Raw genomic sequence first — 25,053 nt, 5'->3', positions numbered from 1 at the left:
CTACATTTAATTCTTCTCTGAGCAAATACTGTGAGTTTCTACCTGGAATCCCATTTAGGCTGAGGCAGAAGGGTCTCAAGTTTAGGGCAAGCTTAGGCTACAAAGAAATAGTTTGTGTCAAAAAAAAAAGCCAACGACAACAAAAAGATGAATTTCTGCAAGTACTGTGTCCTTTTCTGTATATTAGAACCATATTTTCATAAAGATACCATAATTATTATGAAAGGTGTCACACAGCTTTAACCTCAGCACCCAGAGCCAGAGCCAGAGCCAAGTGGATTTCAGGGAGTTCCAGGCCAGCTTTGTCTACTGGCTTACCAGGGAAGTCAGAACTACTTAGAGAAACACTGTCTCAAAAAACAAACAAACAAAAAAAACAAAAAAAAAAAACAACAAAAAAACCCAAAAAAACAAAACAAAACAAACAAACAAAAAAAAACAAACAACCAACCAAAGTAAACCTATACAGCACAAAAAAGAGTCTTTGCAGAAAATATTGATGAAATAGAGACATGAGTTGTGTATAAAGCTACATGGTGTAGCTCCCATTCAGACTGTTTTTGTGCTCTGCTCTTTTTAAGTAAAGTTGGCAATGGGTTGCCTTTGTTTTTTGTTCTTTGTTTAGGTGTCAACTATTCCTTCCTCCCTCCCTTTCTTCCCTCTGCCCCCCCCCCCTTTTCACTTTTTGAGGCCAGGTCACATGTGAACCCAGCTAGGGCTTATACTTTGTATGTAGCCGAGGCTGACTGAGTTCTGACCCTCTTGCCTCCACCTCTGTGAGTTCTGGTGTTATAGGCATATGCCACCATGCCCAGCTTTATTATTTTTAAATCATGAATATGATTTTGGAAAAAAGTGAACCATGAACTTGGATGAACATCACCTGGTCTCTGAAGGAGGCATAGATGATGCCTCAGGGTGCTAAATTCCATGTAGACCATGGGTCCCAATCCCCATTTGTTACATGCCCTGCTGCAGCCCTCTGGGACCTCCCTCTCACCCCACCTACTTCCTGCTGTGTGTGAGATTCCAGGATAGGACCCACACCAAGGAATGTCAGCCACTGTCTCAGTGATGGATGGTAGCTGCACTAATTTGCGTCTGCTCTAACAAGCTGGTGTTGAAACGGGCTGGCAGGATGCCAAGGAAGCCAAGGTCAGCATACTTTGAAATAACAAGTGAGTCATGCAACCCAGGATTGCACATCCCCACAGGACCAACTATCTGACTCTCCTTGTATTTGAACACTGCCTGGGCTCGGCATTACTATTTGTGTAAAAGGAGGTCAAAGCCACTGGAGCCTCTTGCTAGAGAGAATAATGGAGGAAGAGAAAAATCAATGTGAAAAATCAGATTTAAAGTCCCCAGAGAGAACCATCTTGAGTTGGAAGTGTAGAAGAAAGTGGTGTGATTGACTGAAAGCAAGCGAAGAGACCCAAACCTCAGGGTGGTTAGAACATGGACCAGCATTCAGATTCTAGCACGCCTCTTTACATGGGGTGGCCCAGGGAGGCTTCTTATTGTTGCCAGACTTGGGCTTTTCCATTCACTCAGCATTGTTACTAAGGGTGCCAGGCATTTATGTAGATGCAGCTGGAGTGTAGTGACAGATGGGTTCCCATTCTCATAGAGCTTGCTTTCTGGTAGTAGAGGCAGATGGTAAGAAAGAAAATGACAGAATGTGGTAAGTGCCACACAGAAGGAAGACAGAGAAAGTATTGATAGTGCCTGGGGAATCCTTCCTGCCACACCCCCGAGGACCCTTTTTATAAAGTGAGGAATGTGCTGCGGATTCAACTCTCCTCACACATTCTAAGCAAGCTATATCCCAAGCTCATAGTGGCCTGTATCTAACTATGTAGGGTAGGCTGGTCTTGAACTTGTGGCAGTCTTCCTTTCCTGTCTTGCAAGTGCCTGAATTACAGATGTGCCTCACCATGCCCAGTCAAGAACATTTCTGCTTAACCACCTGTCAAGTCCTAAACTCTGTGGATCTCAGTGAACTTGTGCACGGGAGGATGCTAGACTTGCACTATCAATTGCATTTTTATGGACTTAACCATCACTATCACACAAAAAAAGGAAGAATAAAGAAAACATGAGTTGAAATTAGAGAAGTTGCCCTTATATCCTCTTTCCCAACTTGAGTTCTTTTCATCTATCCTCACTGTCTGATATTGCCCTTTATTGGTCTTTCTTCTTTAACTTAAAAAAATTTGAGCATTTTGAATAGAGATTTTCATTATTTTTATTAATGTGTGTGTGTGTGTGTGTGTGTGTGTGTGTGTGTGTGTTTGTCAAGTGGAGGTTTGGGAGTACGGATTTATGGGGAGAAGGGAGGAAGTATCCTTCCAACCATGGTGGCTTGAGGGGGAAGCCTTGATAATGAGACTGCAGACGGTCTAAGTCTGAGAATCTGAGGTGGTGGGTGAGGCATTGAATTAAAGTGTTAACTGAGCCTTAGGAGAAGGTCCATAGAATGAAGGATTAGGGGGCTTGAAAGGGGGCTGTGGTGCTGAAGACAAACCCTGCTGTACAGCTCTGGGCAGAAAGCCAGTGTAGGCAGTTGGGAATATGAGCTGCAAGATCTGTTTCACAGGTTGAGCTGGTTATGTGTCCTTCAGGAGAACATAAGCTTTCAAAGTAACTGCATGGAAGGCTTGAGTTTGCTCATCGCATTGCCCTGGTGCATGTCAGCAGGTGGAGGAGGGAGATGTTCCAGCCATCAGGTGTATGTCTAAGTGGCTGGGTGCCAAGTAGACAGCTGGGTGAGACTGTTCAGAGTTGAAAACTCAGCCGTGTGTGTGTGTGTGTGTGTGTGTGTGTGTGTGTGTGTGTGTGTGTGTGTGTGTGTGTGTGTGTGTGTGTGTGTGTGTGTGTGTGTTGGTGTGTGTTGGTGTGTGTTAACTGAAAAGAAATCTCATTGAAAGCTTAAAGCTGGCATTTCGCTCTCCATCCAGGACCCCAAGGCAGGAGGATGCTGGGTTACATAGTGAGTTCTAGCCTGCACTAGGATACACTGTGTCAAATTTCTACCTTCTACCCCTGCCAAAAGAATTCCATTTGGGAGGCTAAGGAAGGAGGATTACAGGTTTGAGGCTAGCTGGGGCTACAGAGTGAGACCCTGTATATGTGTTAGTGGTGGTGGGCATCACCTTTGATTTAATTTCCAGCACACCAGCCACAGCTCCATGAACACATGTTCATGATTACTATAGCCATGTCATACCCAGAAAGAAGACTGTTTCAATGGCACTCACCTCCATGTTCTAACTCCTCAGTCACCCTCTCTTCCATGCTGCTCTCTAGCCTTGGAGAAGGCTAGAAGATATTGATGTTTAACTCAGGACTGAGCACTCAACAGTTACCTATTACAGACTGCTTTTTAACAGTTAGAAGATTCTGCATTAGCTGCGATCTTCTGAAAAAGAAGCTTCTCTGACCCAGGCTAAGAACAGCGCTATCCATGAGTGGAAACACAATATTTAAGAGTTGATTTCGCTTCATATCCACTTAGGGAAACATCAGTAGCATTGATCTCTCCTAGTCTTTGCCAACATTAAGTCAAGAAGTAAACTGGGCTTAGAGCTCATACCTGTAATTGTGAAGCCGAGAGGCTAAGCACCAGCCTGGGTTACACAGTGAGACCCATCTCACTAACAAAAAGGAAAGCAAAGCAAAACAAAGACAAAAGTGGGAAAAGAGAAGGAAGAGGAGAAAGACATAGTTTCCCAGGCTGAAGATATGGCTCACTGGCTGACGACTTGAGGCTTGAGACCAATATGCAGTGGGGAGAGAGATGGGGTGAATATGATCACAGCATTCAGTCTATGCATGTAATTGTCAACAGATTTAAAAACTGTCACTTGATGGTGGAGAGGTGCCTTGGTCCTGCCTTAATGAGTTGATGGGACAGACTTAGTAGACTTCCTAGCGGGGAGGCCTTACCCTCTCTGAAGAGCAGGTGGGGAGAGGAGGGGAGTGGGGGAAGCGGGAGGAGAGGGGGAACAGGGATTGGAATGTAAAAAATAAAGTAATAAATAAACTGGAAAAAAACGTCACTTGAGAAATCTATATTGAGGTCAGTGAGACAGTGAAAGTGTGTGCTGTGCAAGGCTGCTGACTTGGCATACCATGGAAAGAAGAATCAACTCAAAGTTGTCCGCTGCCTTCCACATGTGTGCTGTGACATATGTGTTTACCCTCTTATATGTGTGTCATATATACACATACATAATAGTATTGCATTAAATTATAGTTTTACCCCATCCCTATCTTTGTTTTTTATTTTTTATTTTTTCAGATAGGGTCTCATTGTGTTGCTCTTGCTATCCTGAAAAAGATACCTGGCTGGTTTTGAACGCACAGAGATTCTCCCTCCTCTCCCCCCTGCATGCTGGGATTAAAGGCATGTGTCTGCATGCTGGGCAATACATAATATTCAAAAAACTTCTACATAGCAAAAAAAAAAAAAAGTGATTCATACTGGGAAACTGTTGGTAGTACGTGGAATTGAACCTAAGTTCCCTTTATGTTAGACAGACTTTTTACCTCTGGGCCACATTCACAGTACTATAGATTTTTAAAATTTTTAAAGATTTATTTTGTGTGTTTGAGTGTTTTGGCTGCATGGATATATATGAACCACCTGCATTTCTAATGTCCGTGGAGGTCAGAGAGGACATCAGATGCCCTGGAACTGAAGTTACAGGTGGTTGTGAGTCACTATGTGGGTACTGGGAATCTAAGCGGGGTCTGCTGCAAGATCAGCTCATAACCTCTGAAACTTGTCTCCACACCAGAGAACTTTTGAAGATGTAGACTCTTAGCATGGTGTAATATCTTATTTCTGTAATCAGAGCTATCACTGCCACCCACCAAAGAAAAATTTTCAGTTTGCAAAACTGGGAGTGAGCAGATTAAAGTCTGGGAATCATTAAACACTCTTTCCTCTTTCTAAATCCTATCTACTTATTAATTAATTAAAATTGATGTTTTTTTCCAGGTAGAGTTTCTTTGTAGCCCTGGCTCTCTTGGAAGTCACTTTGTAGACCAGATTGGCCTTGAACTCAGAGATCCCTGCCTCTGCCTCCTGAGTGCTAGGATTAAAGGTGTGTGCCACTACCACCCTGCTTAATTTTTTATATTATTGGGGTGTGTGTGTGTGTGTGTGTGTGTGTGTGTGTGTGTGTGTGTGTGTGTATGCGTGCACGCATGAGAGAGAGAGGGTAAGTGTGGTCACATGGTTTGTGGAGGTTAGAGGAAAAGTTTTGGAATCAACTCCCACCATGTGAGACCCTAGGGTCGACTCAGGGTGTCCCACTTTGGAAGCAGTCACCTTACCTGCTTAGCTATCTTGCTTCTTTGATATTTCATACATGTATATACTGTGTTTTTATCATTCACTCACTACTGTATTTTTATCTATACAAATTTGGCTCTTCATAGAAGTGAAGTGTTTGCCTTTTGTGACCGGCTTATTTTACTTATCAAACTGTCCTCAAGTTTTACATTGTAGCAGGTGTCAGGATTTCTTTTCCTTTCAAGATCAAGTCACACAGGCACTCATGTATATGCACACACAAACACATACACTCATGCATACACATATGCATTCATATACATATGCACAGGCACACACGCCAGCACCGTACATATAGAGGCACATATATACATTTCCTAAATTTCTTTCTTTCTTTCTTTTTTTCTTTTTGGTTTTTCGAGACAGGGTTTCTCTGTGGCTTTAGAGGCTGTCCTGGAACTAGCTCTTGTAGTCCAGGCTGGTCTCGAACTCACAAGAGATCCGCCTGCCTCTGCCTCCCTAGTGCTGAGATTAAAGGCGTGCGCCATCAACGCCCGGCGCCATTTCCTAAATTTCAAGGAACATAAAATTGCTTACATATGCCAGGTTGTGTTTACCTGTTCATGCGTTGCTTTCAACTTTTGGCTACTATGCTAAATAAATAAAGCAGCTAGAATGTGAGCGAACAAATTTCTGTTTTGATTTTCTGTAATAGTTTTTTTTTTTTCTGTGATTACTGAGGCTTGAACCCAAGTAATGTACTTGCTTGAATCTAGGCAAGTACATTACTGCTTCAGTTTTTAAAGGTTCATGCTCATAAGAGGCATTGTTGGATCATATGGAAATGCTGTTTTAAATTTCTGAGATACTGTTCTATTGTTGTCCACAGCAGCCACTCCTGACAGTGCACACCTGAAGTGTTTTCTGCCTCATTTCCAGCTCCCTGGTAGCATGCTTCTGGGGGTGAAAGGGACCTCAGTAGTTTGTGTTTATGTTTCTTAGTCATTAATTATAATGGGCATGTTTTCATGCTTTTTAAGAATTTTTTTTAAAGATTTTATTTATTTACTATGTATACATTCTTCTGCCTGGATGCCAGTAGAGGGTGCCAGATCTCATTCAAGGTGTTTGGGAGCCACCATGTGGTTGCCGGGAATTGAACTCAGGACCTCTGGAAGAGCAGTCAGTGCTCTTAATTGCTGAGCCATCTCTCCAGCCCGCTTTTTAAGAATTTTTAATTTTATATATGTGTATATGTGTCTGTGTGAATATATGCTGTGTGTGCAGGTGCTCAGAAAGACCAGTTTCATCTCACTGGCCTACTGTGACTTTTAAATAGGATGACTTTGTCAAATTTCAGAGCTCGGAGGTAGTGCCCACTGCCCTTCCACCCCCACTCCCAGCCCAGGTACCTGCCAGAACAGGATCTGTGTATTTGCATGGTGGACAGAGTTCCCAGCCTCAGCTTGACTCTAAGCACTGTGACTAGCTCATATCTTCCCCATACAGTGTTTCTCCAGTGCAGTGGCACATAAATGTTAGATTCATCATTCTTCTCCACTGTTGTCTATACTTGATCTGAGGCAGAGAGCTGAGAAATGATTGTACTGTTTATTTCCCATCAGTGTGCTTTTCCTGCGTTTTCTACCAACATGAGTCAGTTCAGTGTTTTCACATGACAGAATTTTGTTGGATAGCATGACTATCTTTCTCCTTTTCTTCCCATATGGCTTCCAAATATCACAAATGCTTACACATTAACACTGAGCAAACTTCAATCTCCTGAACCTCTTGTCTGTCTGTCATCTGGGGTGTGACCACATGTCTATCCAACTGAGTGGCTCCAGTGTCTTCACTTCACTGTAAGAAACTCATTGAGTTGACTTCATGCCCAGGAGCCTCTATGTGAATAAACCACTTTTTGTCTCAGGCTTCTGGAGATTACCTGTTTCTTCCTTGGATATGTCCTGACTGCTCTTGGGGAGATGATGTCACCTGGACAGCTGGTCCCTCCTTGGTGTCCAGGTTGCTGGCTGCTGGGTAATTGGCTTGGCAGAGGCTCCCTGAAAGATTGTCCTTCAGCGGTTACTCAGTTTAGGCCACTAGGCTAACCCTGCTAGGAGATCTCTTAGGCAGCAGCTGTCATGCCTAATTACCAAGAGCTATGGAAGAGGTGTTTCCAAGGGGACCACTTATCTCTGAGAGCAGTAGCCTGTTTGGAAGGGGAGATGAATGTAGGCCAAAGAGGAGGGCTTGGTAGCTGCAGCTCAAAGCACATGTCAGAAATGTTTTCTTGGCTGCTAAGGAGGATAGAGCACATTGGTTTGTTTACTTATTTTTGTTTCTGGTGCTGTGGTTGGAACTCAGGACCTTGTACATTCTAAGTAAACACTGAGTCACTGACCAACACCCCTAGCTATCACTAACTGTTTCTTAAAGGACTCCCTCCTCTTTCAGTGTAGACAATACATCACACACATTACCAACAGTGTGCATGCAGACTAACGTTTTCCTGGGTATGCACAGGTTCCAGAAGTGCTCATTGCAAATAAGCATAACTCAAGGGAATCCCATGCCTCATGGGGTATTCTTAACCACTTAGGAATATTGGACCTTTCTACCCTAAATTATAATGTCTACATTACTCTAGTATGGTAATCACTCCTAGTTATTATGTGAGGCATGTACACAATTTAATTATTTTTGAAGCTCAGGGTGGCTGAAAACTCACTCTGTGGTCCAGACTGGTCCAAGTCATGACAGTCCTCCTGCCTCAGATTTCCAGGTGTTGAGGTTATAAGCACAAGTCACAATGCTTTGACTTACAGTTTTGTAGTTACTACATGTGTCAGTTTCTTAGAGCTGTCTAACACATGATCGAAAAGTTGGTGACTTAAAATAACAGCTTCTGTGTTGGCTCTGGGAAGCTGAGGTCAGGGGCAGAGTAAGCTAGTTAGTTAGTTCTAAAGACACCCGTCCCACCCTCTTTTTCCCCTCTCTTCCCTCCCCAACCTTTCCTCTTTTTCCCTCCTCTCAGCAGGTGGCATGTCTTGGCAATCCTTGACATACTTTAGTCTTCGCCTCTGTCTTCAGCTGGCCTTCTTGGCAGCTTGGGTCTTGGTGTCCAAGTCTTTGAGCTTTGTGGGGAGGAGGTACTGCTCAACCCACAATATCACTGAGAAAATGGTATGGCTGGGGTGTGGCCTAGTTGTACAGGGTTTGTGTAATAGTTAATCACTTGAGTTGGTCCCCAGCAAGAGGAGCAGGAGAGGTGTGTGCACATATGTCTCTCTATATAGTGTGTATGTGTGTGTGTGTGTGTGTGTGTGTGTGTGAGAGAGAGAGAGAGAGAGAGAGAGAGAGAGAGAGAGAGAGAGAGAAACTAGAACTTAAATTTCATTAAATTAAATGATTTTTTTTCCAACTGGTGCTCTAAAAGTTATTATAATATGTAGTAAATATAAATAATTAAAAATTATTTAAAATGATACACTATTTGTGTGTGTGGGAGTATTTGCATGCCATAGTACATGTCTATAGAAAACTTTGAGAGTCTCTCCCTCCACCATGTGGGTCCCATGGATTGTACTCAGGTTGTCAGGCTTGGTGACAAGGGCCTTTACTGATTAGTCATCTTGCTGTCCCAATGATTTGTTTTGTTTTAGGGTTTTACTCTGTAGTCTAGACTGGCCTTGAACTCACCATCATCCTTTCTCAGTCTCCTGAGTACCAGGATTACAGGCAAGTGCTGGGATTATATGTATGAGCTATCATACTCAATTTAGTAAGATTTAAAATTATATTTGTTTTTCAGTTAGCTTGTATGTGTCTAAATATGTGTGTCTTTGAGTTTACTACAACATCTCTGTGAAGGCTAATTCTCTTGTACTTTGTGGGTCCTGGGGATCAGAGTGAGGTCATCAGTCTTGACAGCAAGTCCTCTTACCTTCTGGGCCATCTTGCTTGCCCCATATATTTTAATATGTTTGTGGTAACATATCTCAACTTGGATTGCCATGTGGACTGCTAGGGAATTAAACCCAGCTACTTTCTTTTATAGTTTAGTGTTTTTTGTTTTTTTTTTTTTTTCTTCTTTTTGGTTTTTCGAGACAGGGTTTTTCTGTGTAGCTTTGGAGCCTATCCTGGAACTCACTCTGGAGACCAGGCTGGCCTCGAAATCACAGAGATCCCCCTGCCTCTGCCTCCCGAGTGCTGGGATTAAAGGCATGCGCTACCAACGCCCAGCTTAGTTTAGTTTTGTTTTGTTTTGAGACAGGGTCTATCTGTGTAGCCTTGGCTGTCCTGGAGCTTGATCTGTAAACCAGGCTGTCTTTGAATTCACAGTCACCTGTTTCTGCCTCCATAGTTCTGGGATTCAAGGCAGCCACTGCCATACCCGCTTTGTTTGTTTGCTTATTTTCTTGAGATAAGGTTTCAATATGTAGCCCAGGTTGGCCTTGAACTCATGACCCCTCCCCCAATCCCCCTAGTCTCTGAGCATCTCAAGTGCTCAGATTTTAGGTGAACAGCACCTCGTGTGCTTTTTTTTTTTTTTTTTTTTTTTTTTTTTTTTCTTGTTCTAGGGGTTGACTCAGGCTATACCACTGAGCCACCTCCCCAAAACATTGTTACTTTCCTGGACTTCCTGCCTTGCACTGTTTAGAGCCATGGGGCCACAAACCATTGGGCTGTCATTGTTCTGCTTCATGCCTTCTCCATCTTGTGTTCTTTCACTTTTGGACTTTTCTATTTATTTTGGAAAAAACAAAAAAACAAACAACAACAACAAAAACCCCACTCATTCTGAGCAAAAGAAACCAGAATTGACTTTGTAAAACCTGCTGGAGTCCTGAGATTTGGTGGGAAAGTAAAATTAGCCAGTTTTGCAAGGAAAGCCATCTCTATCTATCTATCTATCTATCTATCTATCTATCTATCTATCTATCCCCAGATATGTTTAAGTGCCAGTATTCATTGTGTGGTAGAATTGATTCAGCATCTATCTTGGTGGCTAATATTTTGATAAATAGGAGAAATGTAAGACTTGATTATTATAAAGTCCCTGCTTCGAGTATTTTGACTTTAGGTTTATGAGCCCTGGTAAACAGGGCTATTATTTTATGTTGTGTAGAGGCAAGTAGGGTGTAATCTTGTCTTTCTCGGTTGATTGCACTAAGTCCATTGCAGTAATAGTTGTGATCTCTGGCCTGTAAGTTTGCAGGCTCTTACCCAAGATTAAAAGGTGGTTATTTGTTCACTTGAATTTCATTGAGGAAGGCAAGTTTGTGAGTGTGTGTATGTGTGTGTGTGTGTTTGGTATGGTCTTAATTTTTATTTGTTTATTTTTATGTATATAACTGTTTTGCTTGCATGCATACCTGTTGCTGAGGCGGCCAACAGAGAACGTCAGATCCCCTGAGAATGGAGTTACAGAAGGTCGTGAGCCACCATGTGGGTACTGGGAATTGAACCCAGGAGAGCAACCAGTGCTCTTAACTGCTGAGTCATCTCTCCAGCCCCTTAAAATTATTTTATTTATATTTATTTATTTTTAATTTTATGCACATGGGAGTTTTGTCTGTACTATGGTTGTATACTCTGTGTCTGGTGGGTTTTTATAAGCAACTCCACAGGGAGATAGGTTTTGGATCCTTGAATTCGATTTCCCTACCTAGTATGGGGATTTAACATAGTGTTTCTAATATACTAGGCAAGTGCTCTGCCACTGAGCCACATCTACACTTTCAAATGTTTTTGTTTTGAGAGGGAGCCTCACTAAGTTACCCAGGGTAGCTTTGAACCCACTCTGAAGCTCTGGTGGGGTTCAATTTACAACCCTCTTGCTTTGTCTGCCTCCTGAGAAGCTGGTAATTCAGGTGTGTGCCACCAAACCAGCCAGGTCCTTCAATTGTTGTTTTTGGATAAATCTCTGTGTGTGCCTGTGTGCCTGTGTGTCTGTGTGTCTGTCTGTCTCTGTATAGCCCTGGAACTGGCTATGTAGATGAGTCTGAACTCAAATTCAGAGATCTACCTACCTCTTCCTCTCAAGTGCTAGGAGTAAAGAAAGGTATGTACCACCATGCCCAGCTTTGAATTATTAAATTTGCTGTTTGACAAGGATGTAGATTCCCGTTCTTCAACTTCAGCAGAGTTACAACCGCTGATTATGGTTGGTTTTGTTCTGGTCCATCCAGAGTTTCTACCCTTCCCTGAGCAGTCTTCCAGGGAAGATGTTGGCTACGCTTGTTAGTGTCTCAGATGAGAGATTGTTACACTTGTAGAAAGTTAAAGTTACGGGGCCGGGGACTCTGTACAGTGGAAAGCACTGTGAAGAAGTTTTAGAAAACATGGGTGGGATTACCCTGGTGAGTGGAACTCTTCAGTGGCATGATTCCTTGGAGTTCAGACTTCTGATTCCTACTCAGCTGAACTCTAACTAAAGCAAACTTTAGGTCTTTTGATAACAAAAGCTTTGCCCAGAGCACCTGCCATCTTTGTGATAACTCAAAATGAATCAGTGGTCTCTGGTTGTTTCTTTTTGGTTTTCAAAGAAAGGTTTTCTGTGTAGTCCAGGCTGTCCAAAACTTGTTCTATAGATCAGGCTAGCCTTGAGCTTAGAGATCTGCCCAATTCTGTGTCCTCAGTGTTGTGATTAAAAGATTAAAGGTGTGTGCTACCACATTCAGCTCCAGTGCTATTTTTAAATGTGTCTGACAAATGCTGTCTTCTGGGCCTCCGTCTAAGCATTGGTGCTCCTTCCATATGTCAGAAGGCTTTAAGTCTCTGTTGCATTAATGAGGGTGTGCTCTCTTTGTCACAGAAGGCATTGCTGGTTCTGAACTGGAAATTTAAAGAAAAAGGAAATCAGGTGATTTAGTAGGCACCAGTAACAGAAAAGACATAGATAGGTCCCTTCCAAGCCTCAGCGACTGCTGTCAAAGGAGGGAAAGTGTGGATGCTGGACTGGGTGACCACTGGAGAAAGCAGGGAGGGTGAAGGGCACCTATCTTTCCAAACCCTGGAGTTGGTATTTGAGAGAGGGTTGATCGTCATCCAGGTAGAGGGGATGGTTGCTCATGCAGCCTCCAGCAGTCTTCCTTTTACCCGCTTCCCTCATCCCTGCTTTTCTACCTTCGTGGCTGCACTCCAACCCCACTCACCAGCCAGGAACCTGCACCCTTTCGTCCTTGCTGTCTCCCTTACAGTGCACCTTCTTTCTGCACAACACTGATGCTTTGAAGTGTATTTTGCTCATTTTGCGTTGCCTGGTGGCTTGCAGAAAAGACTCTTCGTTTCCTGTCATATAACAAAAGTGCTGCAATTTTGTATCTCATCCTGGGTTTTTCCTCTCTCTTGGAATTGTGGCAACCATGATACCACTTGAGCAGAAGCAAGAAGCTTGTTCTTAGCCAAGGACAGAAGTGTAAGATCAAGAGTCACCCTATCTGTTCTCATAGAGACACAGTAAGAGAAGGGGCGTATGAAGGGGAGGAACCTTCATGTAGTCTTCTGGGAATGTGCAGAGGTTTTCTAGCAGAATCTAAACTCTGCCTCTAGCCAGGTAGTGGTGGCACACACCTTTAATCCCAGCACTCTTGGGAGTCAGAGGCAGGTGAATCTAGTTTGTGGCTAGCCTGGTCTACAGAGCAACTTCCAGAATGCCTGTCTCAAAAAACCAAACCAAACAAACAAAAACTCGGCCTCTTTTTCTCTCTCTTTTTGAGCCTTTCTAGTTGTTGCTGTGGCAACTGGCAACTGTTTTGTTGTTAGGGCATGTCAATTTGCAGTGGTGTTATAATGGAGTTGGAGACTGCCCTGTAGTTACCCCACCTGCCCTATTAGCCCTGGTAATTTTGACTAGTCCTGAAGAGGGGGTTCTGGCCTTCAAGTATCCTGTCCTCAGAGGCAAACAAGTACAGTTCGGGGGCTGGGTGGAGGTTCAAGGTTGATTGTCTTTCTTCAGTCTCTCTCCATGTTATTTTTAAAATTAGTATTTTTAAAGATTATGTGATGCATGTGTATGTGCATGCTTGTGTGTGTGTGTGTGTGTGTGTGTGTATGTGTGTGTTCACAAGTGCATGTTCTGCAAGAGTCTAGATGAGGGTGTCAGATCCTCTGGAGTTATCCACCTTATCTTTTGAGATAGTCTTTCATTGCAGCTGGAGCTTACTGCTTTGGCTAGTAGATATATTGACAGCACTAGTATCTTAGTTAGGGTTTCTGTTGCAGTGACAAAACACCATGACCAAAAGGCAAGTCAGGGAGGAAAGGGTTTATTCAGCTTACACTTTAGCACTGTTATTCATTGCTGAAGGAAATCAAGAACAGGAACTGAAATTAGGGCAGGATCCTGGAGGCAAGAGCTGATGCAGAGGCCATGGAGGGGTGCTGCTTACTGGCTTATATCCCCTAGCTTGCTCAGCCTACCTTCTTATAGAACCCAGGACCAGCATCCCAGAGATGGCATCATCCGCCATGAAATGAGCCCTCCCCCATTCAGCACTAATTGAGAAAATGACTTATAGCTGGATCTTTTGGAGGCATTTCTTCCAATTTAGGTTCTTTTTCTCTGTGATGACTCTAGCTTGTGTCAGGCTGACACTTGAAACTAGCCAGGACTACTAGTAAATGATATTAGAGAAGGAACGGGGGTGTCCAGGAGGAATAGGGTCATTCAGTGTAAGGACACTTAGCTGAACGCCTCCCAGCCATGCAGTATGGCAAGCCTGGTAGCGTAAATCATGCATCCTTCATGTTTATTCTCTCTTTCATAGCCTAGGTCACTGCACAGAGGCTAGGTAAGTCAGCTTCATCTTCCCAGCAGAGCTAAGGAAGCATGAGTCTTCTGGGGAACATGAAATTCATATCAAGTATTGCAAGCTCTTTCTTGTGGGAGTGTGGCTTGTTTTATGAAGCTAGTGCTTTGGACTGTGTTGGAACTGCTTGTTCCCTGAATAATCCCCCTGGGGAAGGCTATTGCAAAATGAGCTGCAGATACCACCAGCAGAAGCAAAAATTACCCCCCACCCCACAGCCCCCGTGCCCAGAGAAGCACCCCCTTTGCTTTCCCCTGGTTTTGTTTCTCTTACATATATAGAAATTTACATAGTGTAGGTATGAGTCCCTGTCAGATAACTGGTGTGCATGGCTGTCTTGTAAAACTGTCTATGGCTGCCCATTACAGAACTCTTGTTTCTCTCTTTATTCCCTTTTCTAGGCAGAGGAGTCCTGTAAATGCAATGGCTGGAAAAACCCCAACCCCTCTCCCACTCCACCAAGAGCAGACCTTCAGCAAATAATTGTCAGTCTAACTGAATCATGCCGGAGCTGTAGCCATGCCCTTGGTAAGTCCCCAGATCAGCCTCCGAAGTTCTTGGACTGAAGGCATGCTTGCTCTACCGTACCCAGTAACATGTATTTATTTATTTTTGTGTGTGTGTATGTACCATGTTTGTGCAGGAGCTTGTGGAGTTCAGAAGAGGGTATCAGATCCTTTGGGACTGGAAGTACAGAAGGTTGTAAGCTGCCATGTGGGTGTTGGGACTCCAACCCTGGTCCTCTTGGAGAGAGCCAGTGCTCTTAATCAGCTGAGCCTCACTCCAGTCTCCTAATATGAGTTCTAGGATAAATTTCTTCCACCTCTTCTTAGTGCTGAGGGTGAAACCAGGGTTTTCACATGTAAAGCACATGCTTTGACACTGAAATACGACCTCAGCCTTAGATGAATTTGTCTTCATCTAAGACACACACACAAACACACACACACACCCACACCCTAGCTTGCCTTTCAGGTCTCACTGAATAGCCAGCCTTGTCCAAACCTCATGATGTTGTGGTTTACTTCTCAAGCGCCAGGATCACAGGTGTGTACACATTCTGTTTGTGATCAAGTTCAGTGGGGAACTGGTTGTTCTTAGATAGTAACATTTCAGCTGGAAAGGCTCCCATATTACACTTGTCTGCACATGCCAAAGAAATCTGGTTTATTGTCTAGTATGGCAAGGACACCAAGCATTGGGCAAAAGGGATCATCAAACCATCTCTTATTCCTTCTGCCCACCCTCTGTAAAAGGATGGCATTTTTGGCATTGTCTTTCAGAGTTTGCTGTTGGTTAAAATGGTGTGACCCCACCTCTGAGGCCAGCTCTGTTAAGCTGAGTCCGATGTTTTGTTTTGTTCTCTGCTAGAGGATATTTCAATATTGGTGTTTCAATACTTGCAAAGCAAAAGAATAGACAATGCTGTGACCTTTCCTGGAACACTTGCACTGAAACACTCCTCAAAAGGAAGCAGAGCCTAGATCTCACAGAAGAAATCAACACACCACTAAGTGCACCGTGGTGTCAAAAATAATCTAAGCTGTGATTAAAAGCAAAGTACTTTCATTACAAAAACATCTTGTTTGAGGCTGTAGGCTTTCTATTATTTTTCAGCAGTGCAAAGGAAAGATTCCAAAAGTTCCAGAGATGTCTTAACTTACAATATGCTAATCTTATAACCCATCTGTGGGTTAATAGACTGGATGCCCTTTGAATTAAATAACCAGAGAAATGTAATGCACTTAATAGTGGAGTTGAAGAAATCATGCTTGGGCTGAACTGTGCCCATATTGAGTGGGAAATCCTGTTATCCCAAATCAATTACCACTCAAAAAAATTTTTTTTTCTTCCCTAACTGAGAATTGTCTGGTTTTGTACATGTAAGCACACATACATGCCAGAATTAGTGCGAGTACAAAAACCAGCTGACTTTGTTTCTTTTGATGTTTCTGAACAAACTTTGGCAGCAGATGCCCTTCTTAACACATAGTGAAGAATGGAAAAATAAGTATGCAGTTATTTAATTTAATAAATTTTTGGTCCTCAGTGCTAGCTGAGGACATTCTATCAATTAGGTAAGTACTATGTCACTGAGCTGTTCTCCAGCAGAGTGTCTACATGTGTGCCTGCATTTATGCATATGTATCTGGATAGTTCCATGTCCTCTATACTTGCAAATTAACACCTGAAATTAACCTATGCATAAATTAAGATGTACCTTGAAATTAAGTTAAAAAGGATTTTGTAAAATACTTACTTATTTAAGTATATCTTATCTACTCTGACAATTTCATACCTGTGTGCACATCTTGGTTATATTCAGTCTCAGCTCTCCTTCCGACTCCCCCCAACTTCTCAAATACACCCCCCTTCTACTTCCATGTCCTCTCTTTCTTTTTTCTTTTTTTTTCCGAGACAGGGTTTCTCTGTGTTGTTTTGGAGCCTATCCTGGCACTTGCGCTGGAGACCAGGCTGGCCTCGAACTTACAGAGATCCGCCTGCCTCTGCCTCCCGAGTGCTGGGATTAAAGGTGTGCGCCACCAACGCCTGGCCCATGTCCTCTCTTTCTTTGTAATCTACTGAGTTCAGTTAGTGCTGCCTGTTGGAATGTGGAAAAAGTTCTGGTTTTATAGCATTATTTGTATTTAAAGAACTGGACAAGATGACTTGGTGGTTAAAGCATTTTGTACAACCCTGATGATCTGAGTTCAGTTCTTGGATCCCATATGATGGAGGGAGAGAATCACCTTTCTAGAATTTGTTCTCTGACCTCCATATATATGTTGCTTCGTGGCACACATGTACAGCCCCCCCCCCCCAGTAGTTAGAAAAAAGTATCATGAAGAAAAGTGCAACAATTTGTTGCTTGTGTGGAACCCTGCCTGTCTTAGCCCAACCTGAGTTCCAATTTCAGACAATCTCATGGAAAGCAGTCCTTCCCAAGGCAGGGGCAGATATCTAGAACACCATGGCCTTCCTGAGTACATCCCCATTTAATTAGTTTAGAAGATAGAACACTGTAAACAAGTTCTTAATCTTCCTGATGCTGCAACCCTTTAATAATGACTCACGTTGTGGTGACCCCAACCATAAAATTATTTTCATGCTACTTGATAGCTGTAATTTTGCTACTATTATGAAGTAGTAATGCAAATATCTGCTATTTAGGATATCTGATATGGGACCCCTGTGGGAAGGTCATGACCCAGAGGTTGAGAACATCTGTTGTAAAGGAAAGAATAAACTTTCTGATTTATTCCTTTTTGTCAGAGATAGGGTACCTTCATGTGAGCCTCCCCCTTAGCTTTCCAAATGCCATTGCCCTGGGAATCCATCATCACTCCCTGTTCCTAGACAGCTTTCTTAAAGGAAATATCTGTACGTTTCCAAGAACTCTTGGGATTTTTGCTGGAATGCTAGCTTATTCATTGCCAAGGTCTAGAAGACTGGTTTGTGAGAGCACACCATCCTCCCCATGCTTAAAAAAATGCAATCATAGAAACTAGTTTAGCAAACTACTACACATCACATACATAGTGATCATTAACATTTGTAAGCTAGACAAGCATTATGCCACTGAGCTACTTCCCCACCCATCTATCTATATCTATCTATCTATCTATCTATCTATCTATCTATCTATTGAGATAGGGTCTCATATCCTGTCTCACCATGGAAATACATCAGCATGTGGTGTATTGTTGCTAATAAAGTTGTGAACTAGGGAACTCTGCTGGAACCATGTAATCTGGAATGCTTAAGTACCTGGTGAGCTATCTTCTGTTTTCATGTGACCACTTCTGACTGGCTAAAGACAACAATGCATAGAGTCAGTTCATGATACTCTTGAACTGCAGGAAAAACATGCTAGCTTATTGCCTCTGTTGAGGAGGCCTTGTGTAAAATTTCCCTCTCCCATACATGTTCTTTTGACCCCAGGGTTTTGGCTTATATTGCTGTCATCCCAGGCATCTATGGACTGTCACTATGGGGACTCTTCTGCATCCTTGGACATAGGATAATATGTCCAGATAAGAAGAATATTTAATTGAGAGTTAGGAAATAAGCATCCTGGGGTTTGAGATGGCTCAGTGGATAAGTACTTTTGCCAAGAAAGCAACAGGACCCGAGTTCAAACCTGCAGGTCCCACTTAAAAGCTGGGTATGCCCATCTGTGCCTGTAACCCCATTATCAGTAGACTGACATAGGAGACCTCAGAAGCTCACTGGCCAGCCAGCCAGCCTCACTGAAACAGTGAGCTCTGGGTACAGAGAGCTCTGGGTACAGCCTGGAAAAAAGGCTGAATGTTTGCCTTTAAAAGGAAGAAAGGTGGTGTGTGCCTGTGTGCGTATGTGTTTGTGTGCTTGCATGCTCAAGCTCACCTTGATCCCATGATCCCAGCAGTAATACAGGCAGAGGCAAGTAGATCTTTGTTTGAGACCAGCCTGGTCTACATAGTGAGTTCCAGGCTATCATGAGAATCTGTCTTGACAAAACAAAACGTTCATCATTGGAGGCTGTACATTTATACAGAAACCTGTTTTAAAGACCAGAAAGCAAGAAATACACCAAGTGACCTCGTACAGCTGGAATTTCTGTTGTTTTGGAGTTTATTGTTCTGAAAACTGTCATTTGCTAAGGATTAGACTTCACTAGTGATGAGCTATCAGTTTTTTTTTTTTAATAAATTTATTTTAATTTTATGTGCATGAGTGTTTTGCCTGCATGTATGTATGTGCATGGTACCCCTGGAAGCCAGAAAAGGACATTGAATCTCCTGGAACTAGAGGTCCTGTCAGTTGTGAGCTGCCATGGGGGTCCTAGGAACTGAACCAGCATTCTCTGGGAGAGCAGCACATGATTTTAACTGCTGAGTCATCTCTCCAGCTGCAGTTTTGCAGTTTTTAGTTTTGTGAGGAAGTGTGTGTGTGTGTGTGTGTATGTGTGTGTGTGTGTGTGTGTGTGTGTGTGTGTGTGTGTGTGTGTGTGTGTGTGTGTGTACATGGATGTAAAGATCAGAGATCAACATTAGTGTTCTTCCTCAGGGACATCATTGTCTACTTTGTTTTTTGGAGACACAGTCACACTATGTATTCCCACCTGGCCCAGAACTTTGTATGTAAACCAGACTGGCTTCAAATTTACAGAACTCTACCTGATTCTGCCTCCAGAGTAACGGGATAGCAGATGTGTGCCACCAACCCAGAACTACCTTGCTTGCTTTTTGAGCCAGGGTCTCTGGCTGACCTGGGATTCCCAGGAATTCTGAGGCTTCCACCCACCTAGTTCTAAGATTACATACATGTGCCACCACAATTGCTTTTACTTGTTTTTCAACCACCAGTGTCACCAGTTTGGATTGACATTTTCAGTGCAAGTGAAAATTCTTTGTTATTGTGTTTCATGTTCATCTTTTTATCTGTGTGCTTTCTAAGGAAAGTAGACGTAGCTTCTGAGTCTTGTTTTGTAGTCATGATCTCTTGCTTCAGCTCTTACTATTGAAATGATAGACACTAAGTGGGAGCACCTTTTACTTTTGTAAAATAAAACATCATGAGTCTTGTTTTGTTTGTTTGAGGTCGGGTCTCATGTAACCCTGATTGGCTTTGAACTTCTAGTTTTCCTGCCTTCAGTTGTACTGGAACTGAATCCAGTAAGCATGCACTTTGTAGGGGCTCGGGGTCAGAGGGCCCACACCCTATGCCTTTTACTCCTCTCCCCTCCTCTCCTCTCCTCACTTCCCATTCCCTCCCCTCCCCTCCCCTCCCCTCCCCAGCCCTGGCTGTCCTGGAACTTGCTCTGTAGACCAGGCTGGCCTTGAACTCACAATGATTCACCTGCCTCTGCCTCCGAAGTGATGGCTGGGATTAAAGGTGTGTGCCACCACCAATGGCTTGTTCTGTTTTCTGCCAGGGAATTCTTATTCTCTCAAGCCTAATGATGCTAAAAAATAAAGGTATTCTTAAAGGTCTGCTGGATGCTTCCCTGTGTATAATTATAAATACATTCTGTCGTTGTTCTGGACTGGGATTAAGGGCTGACGTTTGCTTGCAGTTCAGAATATATTTGTAACTGGGTTTATTCCTTCACTGATAGTATCAAATTCAATAATTTTTTTATTCATTACAATTTGTATTTTCTCTATGCTCAATAATGTTTTAAAAAGAGATAGATAGATGATAGATAGAGAGAAAGAGTAAGAAGACAAGAGAGAGGGCTAGCTGTCTCAAAAAATAACATAATAAAATTTAAAAAATACATAAGTACATTTTGAAAATGTCATTTATACTTGGCTACAGTATATGTAATGATATATATCATTACAGTGATAGTATATGTGGCTATCACTTTTGATAGTATGCTCAGTATTGGACTTCGTGTGAAGAGATGATTTGTCATTTTTTTCTGAGGAGGCTCTTCCTTGAGGTCAGTTGGAAGCCTTTTTTTGCCTTTTTTTTTTTTTTTTTTTTTGGTTTTTCGAGACAGTTTCTCTGTGGCTTTGGAGGCTGACCAGGTGGATCTCTGCATCCCGAGTGCTGAATTAAAGGCGTGCGCCACCAACGCCCGGCCAGTTGGAAGCCTTTAAGGGATAACTAGGCTAAAAATTTTTATGTCAGTTAATTGCAGAAATAATACATTTTTTTTGTTATTTTATTAGTTCTAGTTAGGGAACAAGCTTATTTCAAGTCCCTTTTCCCTCTCCCTCCCCTCACCCCCAACCCTCCCCACCCCCAGCCTACCCCCCACCCCATCCACCCACCACTCCCCAGGCAGGGTAGGGCCCTCAATGGGGGCTCTGCAAAGTCCACCAAATCTTCCTGTGCTGGTCCTGGGCCCTTCCCCATGTGTCCAGGGCCAGAGTGTAACCCTTCACGTGGGATGGGCTCTCAAAGTCCCTTCTTGCACCAGGGAAAAATACTAATCCACCACCAGAGGCTCCCTGGAGTGCAGAGGCCTCCTTATTGACATCCATGTTCAGGGGTCTGGATCAGTCTTGTACTGGCCTCCCTGACAGCATCTGGGGTCGATGTGCTCTCCCTTGTTCAGGTCAACTGTTCCTGTGGGTTTCTCCAACCTGGTACAGACCCCTTCGTTCTTCATTCCTCCCTCTCTTCAACTAAATTCCCGATTTCAGCTCAGTGTATATCTGTGGATGTCTGTCTCTGCTTCCTTCAGCCACTGGGTGAGGGCTCTAGGATGGCATAAAGAGAAGTCATCAATCTCATTTTAGGGGAAGGGCTTTTAGGTTATCCTCTCCATCATTGCCTGGATTGTCAGATCGTGTCATCCTTGTAGTCTCTGGAGATCTCCCTGGTTCCAGATCTCATCTCAGACCTATAGTGGCTCCCTCTGATATGGTATCTCTCATCCTGCTCTCTTTCCTCTATTCTTCCTCCAACTCAATGTTTCTGCCCCTCCATTTCCTCTCCTCTTCTCCTCTTCTCTTGCTCTTATTGTAGCAGCTCCCCCCCCTATGCCCCCAATTAGTTCCAGAGTTCATGCCACTTCCATTCCTGGGGACCATTTATCCCTTAGAGTCCTTCATGTTTCCTAGTTTCTTTGGTGAAGAGCATTATAGACTGGTAATCCTTTGCTCTATGTCTAAAATTCATATATCAGTGAGTACATACCATGTTTGTCTTTTTGTGACTGGGTTACCTCACTCAGGATGGTTTCCTCTAGTTCCATCCATTTGCCTGTGAATTTCAAGATTCCATTGCTTTTTTCTGCTGAGTAGTACTCCATTGTATAGATGTACCACATTTTCTCAATCCATTCTTCAGTTGAGGGGCATCTAGGTTGCTTCCAGGTTCTGGCTATTACAAACAATGCTGCTATGAACATGGTTGAACATATGTCCTTGTTGTATGTACATGCCCTATTTGGGTATATACCCAAGAGAGGAATGGCTGGATCTTGAGGTAGACTGATTCCCTTTTTCTGAGCAACTGCCATACTTATTTCCAGAGTGGTCTTACAAGTTCACACTCCCACCAGCAATGGAGGAGTGTTCCTTTTTCTCCACATCCTCTCCAGCAAGAAGCTAGCCACCAAAACACCAAACAATGAAATTAAAAAGTGGGGTGCAGAACTAAATAGGGAATTCTCAACAGAGGAATCTGAAATGGCTGAAAGACACTTAAGAAAGTTTTCAAAATCATTGGCCATCAGAGAAATGCAACTCAAAACAACTCTGAGATACCACCTCACGCCTGTCAGAATGGCTAAAATAAGAAATAATACATTTTATCATTTTTAGTTTTGGCTACTCAGGCTGGCCTCAAGCTCTTCATTCTCCTGCCTCAGCCTTGAGTTTTGTAGGTGTGTGCCTCTCAGCCTTTGCTCTTACCAAATTCTCATCACAGCTAGCTTCTTCAAATGTTGGTCTATTGGAACCCCCAGCCTCCTTATCCCCCCAAAATAAGGGTACCACCATCATGGCAAATTGGACTTTAAGAAAAGTGTGGCATGTCACTCTGAAATGACAGCAGGCCTGTCTCTGTCCTTGCCTTCCTCCCCATCAACCTGGACCAATTCAGTCATTCTTTGTCACCTTCCAGAGGCACTGTGTTTCCTTACATTCCAGACTGCCCTCTATGTTTCCAGGTAGTCTAATCATGGCCTTACTCAAACAGCTGAATCCCTCAAGACCCTGAGATCACTTGTCTGAATTACTGTCTTGTTGCTCTGAAATCATTATTTTTTTTTAACTTTTCAAAATTTAGATTAGAAACAATCTTATTTTACATATCAATCCCAGTTCCCTCTCCCTGCCATCCTCCCATGCCCCACTTCCCATCCCACTCTCCAGGGAGAGTGAGGCCTTCCATGGGGAGAATCACCAAAATCTCTCACAGCATTTGGAGCAGGGCATAGACCCTCCCCTGTGTGTTTAGGCTGAGAGAGTATCCCTCCATGGTGTAATGGGCTCCCAAAGTGCATTTCTGCACTCGGAATAAATACTGGTTCCACAGCAAGAAGCCCCATAGACTGCCCAGGCCTCCTGTCACCCAAGCTCAGGGGCCCTGATTTGGTCTTATGCTGGTTCCCCAGCTATGATTTTGTTGAATATGTTTTCTGCACCCTTGAGTTGGGTTTCTTCGCCTTCTTCTATACCTATTATTCTTAGGTTTGGTCTTTTCACGGTGTCCCATATTTTCTGGATATTTTGTGTTAGGGATTTGTTGGAGTTAAATTTTCTTTGGTCGATGAATCTATTTCTCCTAGTGTATCTTCAGCACCTGAAACTCTTTCTTCCATCTCTTGTATTCTGTTGGTTATGCTTGTATCTGTAGTTCCTGATCATTTATCCAGCATGACCTCATTTTGTGTTTATTGTCTCTATGTCAGTTTTCAGGTCTTGGACTGTTTGAATTGTTTCCTTCATCTGTTTGCTTGTTTTTTTCTTGGCTTTCCTTGCTTTCTTTAAGGGATTTTTTTGTTATCTTGCATTTTTGATTAGTCTTTTCCTCCATTTCTTCCAGTTTTTTGTTTTTCTTTCATTTCTTTAAGGGATTTTTCTCATTTCCTCTTTGAGAGTCTCTATCATCTTCATAAAGTTGTTTTTAAGGTTGTTCTCTTCTGCTTCATCTGCATTGGGATGTTCAGGTTTTGTTGGTGTAGAATCCCTGGACTCTGGTGGTATCAGTATTAGTCTTTCTGTTGTTGAATGTGTTCTTATACTATTGTCTTCTCATTGCTTCTTTCAGTGGGTACAGGTCGGTTCTCTTTCCTCTTCTGTGTGTGGTGGTGCAAGACTGGGATGGCTGGGTCTGCCTCCAGGTCTCTCTGGGGGATTCTGTAGTGGGACAGGACTGGTGTCTGCAGGTTCAGGGGCCTCAAACAGACACAGCTGCTCTCTAACATCTTTCAAAGCAGCTAAGGGTTTGTTTTGGTTTACAAATGTTCAAATCCACCAATGGGGTGGTGTGGAGATTTCACATTTAACCCACAGTTCTCCCTCTTTGGGGCTGTTTGCTAGAACTGGACATGCTGAGCTTATCTCTGGATTCCATGCACTCAGTCATCCCCCACTCATGCCAGCACATCTAATTTAAGGCAGAAAAGACCCACTCATTACTAAAAGAAACCCTTAGTCTTAAAATAAACTTTTTAAGATTTATTTTTATTTTATGTCTATGGATGTTTTGCCTTCCTATATGTCTGTGCACCACATGTGTGCCTGGTGCTTGTGGAGGCCAGAAGAAGGCATTGGATCCTCTGGAACTAGAGTTAACAGATGATTTCAAACCTTCCAGTGAGTGCTAGTAATTGAACTTGGATCCTGGAAGAGCAGCAAGTGCTTTTAACTGCTGAGCCATCTCTTCAGTCCCCTTAATCGTTTCTAAAGAAGATGTTTGATGTAGGCAGTCATTCTTAGGTTTCCTTCCTTCCTTCCTTCCTTCCTTCCTTCCTTCCTTCCTCCCTCCCTCCCTCCCTCCCTCCCTCCCTCTCTCTCTCTCTCTCTCTCTCTCTCTCTCTCTCTCTCTCTCTCTCTCTCTCTCTCTTCTAACTGCTTTTGTTTTTGAGGCTTGAATTCAGGGCCTCAAGAATTCTAGGCAAGTGCTGCATGAAACCATACCAGTCCTAAGAAGGCATGCTTGTAGCACGATAAACAAGAGACCCACAGATTGATATTGGGGTTCCAGCTTCAAGCTGATGATCAGAAAAGCAAAGCAGCTGGCTGCTAGCTCTTACCTTTACCTCAGGCTGAAGAGCGATCCTGGCTCCACTAAACCTCAGAATGTCATTCCAGACTTCTATGCTCTCTTCAACATGGCTGAAGAATCCTGAGACTCTATGCCTTCCTATCTTTAGTGTAGCTGGAGAATGAATGCCAGCTCTGAGACCCTGTTCCTGACTGAAATACCTCTCATGAGTCCTGGGATTAAAAATGTGTGATCCCAAGTGTTGAGATCATTTTTGTGTGG

General features: G+C 43.1%; 1 protein-coding gene across 1 annotated transcript in view; it reads left to right on the top strand.

The window, feature by feature from the left end:
* Kat2b (lysine acetyltransferase 2B) overlaps positions 1-25,053 on the top strand; it is a 101,998-nt gene that overhangs the window by 19,460 nt on the left and 57,485 nt on the right. Inside the window, exon 2 of the mRNA XM_027394578.2 lies at positions 14,520-14,646. Within this exon, the coding sequence (XP_027250379.1) occupies positions 14,520-14,646 (127 nt within the window). The remainder of the gene's footprint in view (positions 1-14,519; positions 14,647-25,053) is intronic.

Source organism: Cricetulus griseus (assembly GCF_003668045.3).
Source record: "Cricetulus griseus strain 17A/GY chromosome 1 unlocalized genomic scaffold, alternate assembly CriGri-PICRH-1.0 chr1_0, whole genome shotgun sequence".
NCBI classification, from domain to species: domain Eukaryota; kingdom Metazoa; phylum Chordata; class Mammalia; order Rodentia; family Cricetidae; genus Cricetulus; species Cricetulus griseus.
Note: the sequence above shows the minus strand (reverse complement) of the source record. Positions and strands in the feature narration are given on the sequence as shown.